This window comes from Lotus japonicus, chromosome 4, assembly GCF_012489685.1.
Source record: "Lotus japonicus ecotype B-129 chromosome 4, LjGifu_v1.2".
NCBI lineage: Eukaryota > Viridiplantae > Streptophyta > Magnoliopsida > Fabales > Fabaceae > Lotus > Lotus japonicus.
This window is the reverse complement of record NC_080044.1, coordinates 4,490,045-4,503,546: the sequence shown is the minus strand read 5'-3', so window position 1 is coordinate 4,503,546 and position 13,502 is coordinate 4,490,045. Positions and strand designations below refer to the sequence as shown.

Here is a 13,502-nt window from a genome sequence, read left to right as displayed (position 1 = left end):
CCAGTTTTCACCAATATAGTGTTTTACTGTGTTCTCATCAATTATATGAGATTAGCTAAATTTTCCTCAAAATGAATTGATAGATGGTAATATAAATCGGATAAACCTTATTTAATGTTAATATTTGATTATGAAACTCAAATAAATACTCTTTTTTGAATGGGAAGAAAAAAAACTCAAATAAATTTTTTTTTGAAAGTAAACTCAAATAAATATTAAACATTACTGTAATTTTTCTTAAAAAGATTATCTGATTCTCCCTTCATGTCACACTCACTTGTCTAACATTACAAAGAACCACAAAGATATGTTGCCGGTGATGCATAAGCATACCTGTGGAATTAACGCTCTCCAATGAAGAAATAGACCAATTTCAAACTTGTATTTAATTGCCCAATCTTAATTAATGATTCGAGGTTGGTACATGCATGCATACATCCACATCACAGTAGCAATGTTATTGACGTAAACCAGCTTTGATACATCAAAATTGATATTATGCTCCATCACCGTAGCAACGTTCTTCCAACACCCAACAGCCATGCCAAAAATTTGTTATGTGTCTCAAAAACTGCTATAAAGTTTATTTTATTTATATTTTTTAGCAATTTTTTCTTTTGAATTTTATCTATAAATTTCTCGAATATAAAATTATATTATAATTTATCTGTTACACTTATTGTTTTAGTCTCGCTTCATATTTTCCAAAATGTTTATTGTCTTATAAAATTAGACATTTTTTTTTCATTTTTACTCTCATTTTATAATCTTTCTCTCACTTATCACTTTTTTTTTTGATAAATATATCACTTATCACTCTCACTTTATAAAATGCTTGTTGTTTAATTTATTTGATTGCTATGCAGTTTCTCTGTTTTAGGACCTACATTTTATGGATTTGATTATTTCACATTTCTGGGTAGAGATCACATTTGAAAGGAAAATGATACAGCAGGTGCACACAAGCAGTTAATAAATCCAATGATACAAATAGAGAACCAGTGAACTCAACAAAATAAAAAAATAAAGGTACCAGGTTGAAGAAAATTAAACAAATTCAGAGCTCCTGGATCCTTTTCCTTTGTCCTTCCTTTGCTGTTTTGCTTTCAGTTTCAACACCCCAACCATGCTCAAGATGCACATCAAATTCACAAATCTTTTACTCAACACAAAGTGTATGCACTCAAAGGATGAAGATCTAAGTGAGTTCTCCCCTTTCTTTAACATCCTCCTCCTCTCTATTTTTGTCATTTAATTTCTTTCAATCTATGTCACATGATGCCCTTGAGCCATGAGCCTCGTTTGATGGCGGCAAGAAACCAGGGCGGATCCATTGTATTTTACAATTTCTTAATACTATATGTGTGTGTATATGCTTAAGTGCCCCCACAATATTAGTCTCATTTTTAACTTGCCCCCTTAAACTCTAGTATAATGTACATCTTGAAACAATGTTCGATATCTTTTCTGATTCCAGTTTTGTATTCTACGACTTGCAATACTCAATTAATGTCTACCTGAATAGAAAACTTATCTATTTATTCAATTTAATAATTGTTTCGGCACCAATTCAATTTAATATTTTAAGTCTTAACTTGTGTCCGTAAATTTAAAATTTATTTGTTAGCACTTAGTTACCAAACTAAAACCAGAAAAGCTGCGCTAGGGTTAGGTTTCCAATGATGGAAAAACCCAACGGTGGCGGCGCCGTAGTGGTCCACGGTGGACTTTGACACTACTATTGTTTTAAAAATTCATCGGGCTTCTTCCTTTTTCTATTCTTGGCAATCTTTGTCCTATTCGAGTGTTTTTTGTTGACGGTGGTTTTCAAGTGCTTCTCTTCAACAGTTCTGTTTGTGCGCCTCTCTCCCTGCTTCGACAGCGAGACTGCACTCATGGCCGACATGGCATAACCAGAGTTTGAACTTGATGGTGATGAAGGACAAGTGCTGAACGTTGGTCCGCTGGAGGTGGATCCAAACCTGGGCATGGATGAATGGCTGATTTGGAAGGTGTTGATGCCACATAGGGTGGAACCCAGGCCATTCATTAGCGTCATGAGGAGGTTGTGGGAATCAAGGAACTGCACTGAGATTCGACATGTTGGTACGAATCTCTTCTCCTTCAAGTTCGCATCATCACGGGATCGAGACCTGGTCCTCCTCTCTGGACCATGGTTCTTCAACAGGCATCTGGTTGCACTTAACCTTTTTGACCTGAAGGTGAACCCAACGGCGATTCCTTTGATTCGAGTCCCCTTTTGGATACAAGCGCATGGTCTACCTTACACACACAGGACAGATACGATGGCTCGCACACTAGGGTGTATTTTTGATGGTTTCATTGAGTGGGACAAGTACGCGGCACATCGGTATGGCGTCAGTTTACGTATAAGAGCATGGCTGAATGTTGACAAGCCCCTGAGGCGAGGACAAATGGTGGCAGCTGGCTCGGGTGCTCCTCTGAGGGTATCTATTAAGTATGAAAAGCTTGGAAATTTCTGTTTCCGTTGCGGGAAGCTGGACCATGTCATTCTTGACTGCGGGGTGGAAGATGATGGCAGTATGAATCGATTTGGATTGTGGCTGAAGGCAGAGGACGATCGGCGTCATGGGAGGAGAAAAGATGTTGCAGATCAAGAGTGGGAGGATGATGACCAGTATGATGCAATTGAGGCTAATGAGGAGAAGCTCGACGACTCCGAACAGGTGGACAATGTTGGCCGTAATGGCATTGAGAAAACGCTGGAAAATCCTAGTTGGATAATAATAACAAGGCACGGGTGGTGAAGGAAAAACATAAAGAGGTGGCACGTGAAGAACAAATGGCAAAGGACAAGAAAGAACCTGAAATACGGTTCAAAAGTCAGAGATTGGGTGCTGAGGATAGCCCTTGGAAGAGAAAGGATAATAATAATAATAACAGGTCAAGAGGCATTCAGATACGAGAGAAGGAAGATAGACATATCATGAGTGCACGGGATAAAGAGGATGGCAAGTCAAGGGTTGTTCCAAAAAAGAGGTCAAATGGGTCTTCTTCTTCTGGCTTATTTGGCACGTTGGGTACGGGGTTCTCCCCTCCACTAAAGAAGATAACTACTGATGTTGGATTGGGATTGGCGGAGACTGCTGAGCAGTCCCGCCCACCTCAATGAGGATCTTATCGTGGAACTGTTGTGGGCTTGGGAACCTACAGGCAGTTGGAGTCCTCAAACGACTCATCCACTCAAAAGCTCCCGAGGTGATGTTTGCTATGGAAACTAGGTGGTATTCTTCTTAGGCGTTACAAAAGCGAGGTATGGCGGGTTTGTCTAATATTTTTCCAGTTCAGTGTGCAGGTCAGGGGCGGTCCAGAGCGGGTGGTTTGTGTCTTTGGTTGAGTCAAGAGGTTCAACTGGAGATTATCTCCTCTTCTCTTAATCACATCCTTTGCACAATATTGCACCCTGAGGAACAGACGCCTATGAATGTGGTTTTTGTGTATGGTTTTCCAGAGGAGAGGTTGAAGAAGGAGACCTGGACCATGATACAGAGGTTGATTACGGACCCTTCCAGGCCGTGCCTGATTATTGGTGATTTTAATGATATTCTTTCACCAAGAGATAAGCTGGGGGGTGACCCCCCAAATCTGGGGCATTTGTAGATGGTTAATCAAGTGTGTGCAAATTATAATTTACATGAGGTTGATTTTTCAGGATACAGGTACACGTGGTCCAACAAACGTACTGCACCTGGCACTATACAGGAACGTTTGGACTATGCTCTGATTAATGATGCTAGGTTGATCTGTGGCCAGTGACAGGTGTATCTCATCTTTCGAGGTACCAGTCTGATCATAACCCGATCCTTTTGGAGTGTGGTTCGCGGAGGAGGCGCAAGGAGATGCGCAGAACCCATATGTTCAGGTTTGAGGAGTTATGGCTCGAGGAGGGAGAGGTGTGTGCAGAGGTGATAACTGAGACATGGTGCCGTGACACTACAAATGTCCTGGCAAAGATTTCTGAGGTGGGAGGGGTTCTTGATGATTGGGGTCGAAAGACTTTTGGAGATTTACCGAAGAAAATATCTGATAAAGAGGGTTTGCTTCAGGACCTTCAGAGGGAGGTTCAGACAGAGGAAATAATTAGAGTGACTCATGAGACCGAGAAGGAGTTGGAGGTTTTGTTGGCACAACAGGAGAAGTGGTGGAGCCAGAGATCCAGGGCAACTTGGTTAAAGAATGGAGATAAAAATACTCGTTTTTTCCATCAAAAGGCATCTCAGAGAAGGAAGAGAAACCTGATTGAGAAAATAAAGGATGATCGAGGGCGAGAATTTGAGGATGATAGAGATATTTCCAAGGTCCTTATGGACTATTTTATGCAATTATTTGCGACTTCTTTTCCAACAGGTATGGATGAGGCAGCTAATTTGGTAGCAGGGAGGGTCATGCAGGCTCACCTTGAGATATTGGTCGATCCCTTTACCAAGGAGGAAGTGGAGGATGCATTATTCCAGATGCACCCGACAAAGGCCCTAGGGGTTGACGGCTTCCCAGCTCTTTTCTATCAGAAATTTTGGGGCGTCATTGGTGATGATGTGGCATCTTTCTACCTCTAGGTGCTTCATGGAGAGATATCCCCAGGTACAGTAAATCATACTTTATTAAATCTTATTCCTAAGATTAAGAGGTCTGAGCATGTGACTCATTTTAGACCGATCAGCCTGTGCAATGTAATTTTTAAGATTATAACAAAAACAATTGCAAATAGGTTGAAGTTGATATTGCCTGATTTAATTAGTGAGGCTCAAAGTTCTTTTGTGCCCGGTAGACTCATTACCGATAATGCACTAATAGCCTATGAGTGTTTTCACTACATGAAGAAGAAAATCACTGCGGAATGGCATAATGGCTCTTAGACTGGACATGTCCAAGGCCTATGATCGAATTGAGTGGTCTTTCTTGAGTTCCGTAATGGAAAAAATGGGGTTCCCCCCAGCTTGGGTGTCTTTAATTATGAGTTGTGTGTCAGCTGTCTCATTTTCTATAATGTTGAATGGAAATCCTCAGGCTGCTTTTGGCCCTGGCAGGGGACTCCGCCAAGGAGACCCTTTGTCACCATATTTGTTTATTTTATGTGGCGAGGTATTTTCGGCTTTGATCGAAAAATCTATTGCAGTTAAATAGTTGAGTGGTATTCGGATCTCTCGGGCTGCTCCTACTATATCTCATTTACTCTTTGCAGATGATAGTATATTGTTTGCCCGGGCGAATGTGCAAGAGGCTGAATGTATAAGAGCAATCATTGATACTTATGAGCGGGCTTCCGGTCAAGTTATCAACCTGGAAAAGTCTATGCTTTCTGTTAGCCGAAATGTGGCGAATATTAGTTTTGATGAGCTTAAACAGTTGTTGGGTGTAAAGGCGGTCGAAAGCTTTGACAAATATCTGGGGTTGCCAACTGTTATCGGTAAGTCGAAAACTCAAATTTTTAACTTCGTGAGAGAAAGAGTGTGGAAAAAGCTTAAGGGGTGGAAAGAAAATTTTGTATCAAGAGTAGGGAGGGAAAATTTAATTAAAGCGGTGGCGTAAGCTATCCCCTCTTATGTTATGTCGTGTTTTATTTTACCGGATGGTATATGTGCAGATATAGACAACATGATTGCTAGATTCTTTTGGAGTGGTGATGTTTCGCGGCGAGGCATGCATTGGACTAGTTGAAAAAATCTTTGCAGGCACAAACGAGAGGGAGGATTGGGCTTTCGAGATTTTAAATCTTTTAATCTGTCCTTGGTGGCAAAAAATTGGTGGAGAATTTATACTCACCCGGAAACTTTGTTGGCTCGCGTATTCAAAGGTGTTTATTTTCCATGGGGAGAAATTTAGGGAGCAAGGAAAGGATATAGACCGAGCTTTGCATGGTCTAGCATTTTAAAAACTAGCTGGTTATTGGAGAGGGGAGGTCTTTGGTGCATTGGTAATGGCGTGAAAGTTAGAGCCTGGGTGGATAAATGGCTACCAAACGGGGTTCCACTCACCTACAGTTATGATGTGGTAGCAGCCCTTGGAATTGAAAGAGTGTCAGACCTTATTGACCAAGGAAATCGTTCGTGGAATAGAGAATTGGTGGAGGAAATTTTCTGCCCTACTACAGCAGCTTCCATCTTGGCTATGCCTTTGGGTTTAGCTCGTGGGGAGGATGTGCTGCCTTGGCCTCTGACACAGAATGGGTTATACACTTCCAAGACAGGATATTCGTATATAAGGAGCTTATTAGCACAACATCAAGCTTCTTCCTCCATGGGACCAGCTCTACAGCCACGTCTTTGGCAAATATTTTGGGGCACACATGCACTTCCTCGTTGCAAGGAAACTGCATGGAGAGCAGATCTTGGCTACTTTCCGGTTCGTGAACAGCTCTTCAAGCGGCACGTCGATGTCGACCCCGGGTGTGGCCTTTGTGGACACGATACAGAAACCACGGAGCATTTGTTCATGCGATGTCCAGCTTCCATGGCGGTATGGTACGCTTCTTCTCTTACGGTTCGAGTGGCAAATTACCCTTCTTTCTTGGATTTCTGGGTGGCGGTTTTACAGGGAGGAGAACCAGAGGTTATTGAGCTGGTACAGAGTATTATTTATCAGATATGGGAGGCAAGGAACAAGGTGTTGTTTATTAACCAACCGCTGTCAGTGGCACGCGTTTTGACCGTGCGGTGGAGCTCCTCAAGCCACCGAGTTTCGTGCAAGGGGAGCGAGGCCAGCCTTTTCCAGCTGTGTGGCGGAGGCGCGGGAGAGAGTGGTGAAAATAAACTTTGATGCGTCCGTGGGGCAAGGGAACGTGGCGGGACTTGGGATGGTGGCCAGGAACAGTAGGGGCGAGGTTATGGCTTCTGCAACTTCTTTTCCGGTGTCAGTGCTTTCTCCATTGCTTGCTGAGGCTTGTGGATTGAGGTGGAGTATGAAGTTGGCTATTGACTTGGGATTCAGACGAGTGTGCTTGGAGACGGATTGCCTTACTTTGTACAAGCGATGGAAAACGGCGTTCGAGGACAGATCTTACTTGGATATAATCATGCGGGATTGTCGGGATTTATTTAGTTTTTTTGATTTTATTGATCTTACTTTTGTTAGACGTATTGGGAATCAAGTTGCAGATTTCCTCGCAAAGAACGCTTCCACTTATTCTGAGTCAGTTTGGGTGGAGGAGGTTCCTGAGGCGGCTCTTGAGTTGGTTACTTTGGATGCTCTTGATTCTATGCCGGTTGGCACTTAATAATATTTGAGTTCAGTTTCAAAAAAGAAAAAACTCTTATGTCCCCTACCTCTTACCCCTTAAGTTAACCTTCGGGGAAGAGACTCTTGACCCTAAAAAAATCACATAATGCTCTCGGTCTCTTCTCTTTGAAAGCTAAATAAAGATTTTTCTTCTAAACTAATTAGCACACAAATAAGAAATAATCAATCTATTAGGAAAAACTATTCTCAAGCTCAAAATCACTTTCAGGCAAAAAGACTTTTCCATCGATCAACTTTCTAGAAAACCCAATACGTCATGCGAAAGCTCTACTCACCCACGACAACTTTTGTAAAGGGCTTAACCTCAAAAGATTAAAACTTCATAGTTAAAAATCCATAAATTCTAGATATATGTATCATAAGCCTTATTATTTTATTGCACATCAATTACATCATAATAATCCAAGCATTATAGCAGGTACATACGGCGGGAATCATTGGTTCAAATCCAATAGTACGTAAGGTAAGGTATAGGTTGAACTTATTCGATACCAGAATCAATGGTATCGAATAAGTAATACTTCACCTAAGATTTCATCTTGTCTTGTGGAAGTTATGTAGGCCAAGTGACATTTGGGTTCTCCATGATCTGAATCGATTTCTTGGAAGGCGCTGATAAGAATGATGCAACAATGGGTTTTACCTTCTCAGTGGCTTTGATTATCACAAAAAATAGCACTTGAAACAGAACAATCATGGCCAGCAAGATTCTAAGATCAACCCATTTTGAGTGACTCAAGTCGACTTGCCTTTCATTTCTCAGAATCTCTTCACCACTAATGTAATTTGATGATGAGCCACCCCCACAAACTTCATCATTTCTAGAAAATTTGAGTCCTTCAAATTCTTTTTTGAACATTCCTTGGTAAGCATACCTATGGAAAGCAACATAGAACAATGGGTATCTCCAAAATGGGTTAGGAAGATCATTTGGCAATTTGAAGAATTCTCCTCCCAATATCATGATTCCTTGGATTCCAGAACCAGTTATGATACCTATTAGAAAGTTTGGAACAATACTTGCAACTATCATCATAAGGCTCTCTACTATCATTAGACAAGAAAATAGAACACAGAGAAAATACAAAAAGTGCACATATCCTCTCTGAAGACCAGGAGGGTAATAACTAATAAGCTATTGCTCCAGGAATTATTGTAACCAACAACAAGTATGGGATGGATGAAAAAGTGTTCCCAATAACATATGCAGTAACACCATCATGCCCATGTAGTCTTTCACGTTCAAATACCTGAATCAATAATAGGAAACAAAAAATTAAATAATAATAATAATAATAATAATAATTGACTACATGTATTTGCAAAGTTGAGAAGAAAAATGTTTGACACTTTGAAATACCTTCATGTCTTCCACATAGGAAGGGAATCCACCAATGGTCATCATAGTTATGAATGTAGACACAAACATGAGGAGTGAAATTCTATCCTGAAATAACCAAAAGTGACTGCAGAATTAGAAGACATTATCTAAAGTAATAATCAATTGAAGTAGTGTAGATTATTAGATGAGTCATGCTGTAATATTTTCCACTGTTACCTTAATTGAACCATTTGTTGTACCAAGATCATAGAAGACAGTGGCTAAACTTGTAGTCAATGCAATATATACGGCAAGGCGTAACCAGTAATAGCCTAGATCGCGAAACATATTGACAGATGATCTTTTGGTAAGAACTAAGCATTGATTAAGGAAGCCAACATGCTTTCTCCTCTTGTTTGTTGGATTAGGGTCCTGAAAATCCATAATAATTTGATGTTAAAATTTCATTATTAACTTTGGATCATATTTAGATTTAGGTATTTGCTATAAGACCTTGTTAGCCATAGAGGATACCTTTTCAGATAGTATTGCTACTTCATTTTGAACTTCTTGGTTCCATTTAGATGATTTATTGATAAGTGTCAAATCTACTTAATTTTCATATCATTCTTGGGCACTTATTAGGGTTAGAAATGTGAAATAACTATCAAATTTACCCTCAATTGTGATGATATGGTTTACTAGAGGTCCTTGTAGAATTTAAGTGTTAGTTATCAAATTTTGATGTAGGAATGAATTGGGAATGAAGATTTGCTTCAAAGAGGCTTGAATCATAAGAAAACATCAAAGAATAGTGCTTGGCTCAGAAGTTTGCTCAAGCCATCTTGCAACAGAAGGTATTGAATGCTTGGCTCAGAAGTTTGCTCAAGCCATCTAGCAACAGAAGGTTTTAAGTGTTTGGCTCTGAAGTTGGCTCAAGCGAATATTTGGTCGCTTGAGCGGTTGAAAGGCGGTTCCCAGTTCTTCCTTCACGTTAAAGAAAGAGTTCGCTTGAGCGAACTTTGGACCGCTTGAGCGAACAAAGCTGTTATAAAAAGAACCCACCATCGTATTTTACAGGGACAGCGGAAAAATTAGGAAAAAAGACTACAGAACTCGTAGAACAAAGGTGAAGAAGATAGTTTGGACCTCTTTGATCATCCATCGACGTGGGAACGCTCGGCGGCATCACGGATCGTCATCATCTTCTTGTTTCTCTTTGTAAGCCTTAAAGCATCCATGGAAATGGATTGCTAAACCCTTTGTGTTGGGATTGGATGTAGTCTTTTAACTTGAATGTATTGACTTTGATTTCCATGTATAAATTCATGTTTCTATGTGATGATTTCAATGATCTATCTTGATCTTAATGCTAGTTTTAGAGTGATCAACTAGAACTTGATGTTAGATTTGATAAATTGGTGGAAACTACTTCATTGAATCTGAAATAGATGAGATCATCTATTGAATCTAAGGCCTAGGAATAGGGTTAGCTCAATAGTCATATAACACCTAAGTTTAATGCTACTTGCTTGCTTAATTATTCAAGGAATTGATGATTAGTTAGTAAGTTGTTGATCTCTTTCATGAGGGAACTATGAAAAAGATAAGATGTGGTGTGATGGAATCGAACATAGGACATGGTTTGTTTATGGAATCATAAGAATACTGAAGAGTTAATTGATGAACTCCAATTCCAACCGTTTTCTCCGCTTGTTTACAAATCATTTACTATTGCTTTCTTTTAATTTTGCAACGTAGCACAAAACAATCAACTAAACGTTTCTTGACTCTTTGCTTAAGTAATTTAGCTAGAGAACGACATTGTATTCCAATTCCCTGAGGACGATAAAAACCCTTTACTATACTACAATTGAATCTTGAAAGGGATTCAAGAGTAGAGTGGTAAAAAAAACCTTTCAACAAAATGGCGCCGTTGCCGGGGAATTGCGTCAATACAAAAGCATTGCTTTAGTTTCTCATCTTGAGCAATTGTGAATATAGTATATAGTTTTATTTTATCTTTTTATTATCTTGTTGACTGATTTTCTTGGCTAGGTTGTATTTTCACTTTGTTTATGCGAGGTAAAACTCCAGCTGATCAACTATTGTTCGATCCAGAGATCGAAGCTACAGCTAGGAGAAACAATAGCAAGACAAGGAGGAGAAAACAATTAGCTGAGAAAAGGAGGGAGCAAGAAGCATCGTCTTCCTCAATCTCTTCAGTAAGACAACAGACAGAGACCATGGCTGCAGAACCAGCTGGTGGTGGAAATGAGGATACAAATGTAGGATTTGTGAACTTCACTCCAAGGAACATAACCAGGATTGGTAGGCCTGCAGGTGCTGCTAGGCCACCTGAAGTGAAGACTGGATTGGTGCAGCTGATGTATGCTAATCCTTTCGCTGGCTTGGATCATGAGAATCCTTACACTCATCTGACAAAGTTTTATGAACTTTGTTGTACTGCTGGAATTAGCCAAGCTGAGGAAGAAGCTGTATTTCTGAGGCTCTTCCCTTTAACTTTGATTGGGCAAGCAAAGGATTGGTTCTTGGATCAACCACAGACAACTTTAGCTGATTGGAATGAATTGGAAAAGAAATTCATGACCAGGTACTTTTTTGAATCAAAATATATGGATTGTAGAACTGCTATTTCTACTTTTTCCCAAAGTACAGGTGAAAGTTTGCGTGAAGCTTGGGAAAGATACAAATCTATGCTGAGAAGGTGCCCGAATCATGACTTTGATGCCAAGACGCAAATCCATCTTTTCAGAAAAGGTCTTCAACAACAAAGCAGGATAATGGTGGATGCAACTTCAGGAGGTTCTTTGATGACAAAGTCTCCAACTGAGGCCATTCAGATCATTGAGGCTATGGCTCTAAATGACCACCAAGATCAACATAATAGAGGACCACCAAGGAGAGGAGGCGTTCTGGAATTGGGATCAAGTGATGCTATCTTGGCCCAAAACAAGCAACTGTAGCAACAACTGGATGAAGTGAAAAAGACTCTGAGTGATCTTCCCAAACAACTTCGGGAGATGCAAGATTCTTCTTCCAGAAAGCAGGTGAACAGGTGTGATGTGTGTACTAAGGATCATCCAACAGAATACTGTCAATTACAGGAAGAGGAGGTTCACTACCTAGGAAATCAGCAGAGGCAAGGGTACCAGAACAACTATCCCAGGGGAGGTAATCAACAATACAACCAACCTTGGAGGCAAGATGCAGGGCCTTCCACCAGCAGGGCACCACCACCTTACCAGAATCAGTCATACCAACAGCCGCCACAGAGCAAGAATCCAACATTAGAAGATACAATGAATCAGTTCATGCAAATGACTATGACCAATCAGAAGAACACAGAAGCGCTTCTATTAAGAATTTAGAGATCCAAATGGGCCAGTTAGCAAAGCAGGTGGCTGAGAGTCATAAAGGAGCATTCACAGCAAACACTGAACCTAATCCAAATCAGAAGTGCAATGCGATCTTCACCAGGAGCGGAAAGGCAGTTGGTAGAGATATTGATGAGGTAGTGAGTGAAAAAAATGATAGAGGTGAAGAGAAAGAGAAAATGAGTGATAATGAGGAGATTGAGAGGGAGGTGTTGAAAAATAAGAGTGATAGTGTAAATAGACAAGAAAAGAGTGATGAAAAGAAAACAAAAGAAAAATGTGAGGAAAAGGTAGGTGATAGTGGAGAGAAAAGAAAGGTGGGAGGAAAAGAGAATGCATTTAAAGACAAAGAGAAAGTTATCCAAAAACCCCCACTTGAGAAGAGACTTCCTTATCCACATGCTCCTACCAAGGCGGACAAGGAAAGGCAATTCACTAGGTTCATGGATATCTTCAAAAGGCTTCAAATCAACATTCCATTTGCAGAGGCTTTGGAGCAAATGCCAACATATGCAAAATTCATGAAAGAGTTGCTGACAAAGAAGAGAAAGTTTCAGGATGAAGAAGTTGTTCACTTGGGAGCTCATTGCAGTTCCTTTATTCAGCATTTCATACCTGAGAAGATGGATGATCCTGGAAATGTAACAATTCCAGTGACTATTGGTACTTTAGCAGTGGGAAAAGCTCTGATTGATTTGGGAGCCAGTATAAGTCTTATGCCACTTTCCATAATGAAGAAAGCAGGTGGTATGGAGCTTAGACCAACCAGGATGTCTTTACAGCTTGCAGACAGATCAATCAAATATCCAGTTGGCATAGCAGAGGATGTACTGGTAAGAGTTGATAAATTTTTAATTCCCGCTGACTTTGCTATTATTGATATTCTAGAGGATGAAGAAGTTCCAATCATCTTGGGGAGACCCTTCATGAGGACAGCAAGAATGGCAATAGACATGGACATTGGGAAGCTGAAAGTGAGAGTCCAAGATGATGAAGTTCAATTTGATCTCTATGAGGCCATACAACATCCAAAAGACAAAGGACAATGTTTCAAAATTGACGCAATTGATGAAGTTTGCAGAGAAGCTGATAAGAAGCCTTGTGTGTTTGATCCTTTGGAGGTAGCTCTCATCAACATGTGCTGTTGCTCACAATTCAATGAACTGGAGGAAAAAGAAATCGAGAAGTGTGTGCAAGAACTTAATCTTCTCAAGGAAATACCCTCTGAGAAAGTGGTAGTGGAGAATATCATGAAAGAGGAACCAGTGGAAGCTGATACAAGGAAAGATGATCAGAAGATGGAGCTGAAACTCTTACCTGCTCATTTAAAATATGTGTTTTTGCAGGGTGAAACAGGTAAGCCAGTGATCATTAGCAGTTCTCTATCACCAGAGGAGGAGGAGAAGCTGATTGAAGTTATCAAAGCAAATCAAGAAGCTATAGGTTGGACCTTATCTGATCTTAAAGGCATTAGTCCTTCTTACTGCATGCACAAGATCATGATG

The 13,502-nt window shown here is 40.2% G+C and overlaps 1 protein-coding gene and 1 non-coding gene across 5 annotated transcripts; one reads left to right on the top strand and one right to left on the bottom strand.

Moving 5' to 3' along the window:
* The first annotated feature begins 287 nt into the window (after positions 1 to 287).
* On the top strand, positions 288 to 11,711 carry LOC130710134 (uncharacterized). 4 transcript variants are annotated; one of them, XR_009010302.1, is made up of 2 exons: positions 288 to 1,202; positions 9,350 to 10,651. XR_009010302.1 is itself a non-coding variant. In XM_057559291.1 (2 exons), exons 1-2 carry the CDS (start codon positions 1,127 to 1,129, stop codon positions 11,584 to 11,586), a joined length of 1,005 nt encoding a protein of 334 aa, XP_057415274.1. In that variant the 5' UTR covers positions 329 to 1,126; the 3' UTR covers positions 11,587 to 11,711. The 4 variants fall into 4 exon arrangements, 1 of the variants encoding a protein (XP_057415274.1); XR_009010304.1 differs by lacking the exon at positions 9,350 to 10,651 and adding an exon at positions 7,697 to 9,342; XR_009010303.1 differs by lacking the exon at positions 9,350 to 10,651 and adding an exon at positions 7,694 to 9,342.
* LOC130716367 (small nucleolar RNA R71) lies at positions 11,239 to 11,345 on the bottom strand. Its single transcript, XR_009011984.1, has one exon. It is a non-coding gene; the product is annotated as a small nucleolar RNA R71 (small nucleolar RNA).
* Positions 11,712 to 13,502: the final 1,791 nt, after the last annotated feature.

Coding starts and splice junctions, on each gene's coding strand:
- LOC130710134 (XM_057559291.1), top strand. CDS start 1,127: ATGCTCAAGATGCACATCAAATTCACAAATCTTTTACTCAACACAAAG. Junction 1,203..10,657: donor CTCAAAGGATGAAGATCTAA/GTGAGTTCTCCC, acceptor TTTCTTGGCTAG/GTTGTATTTTCACTTTGTTT.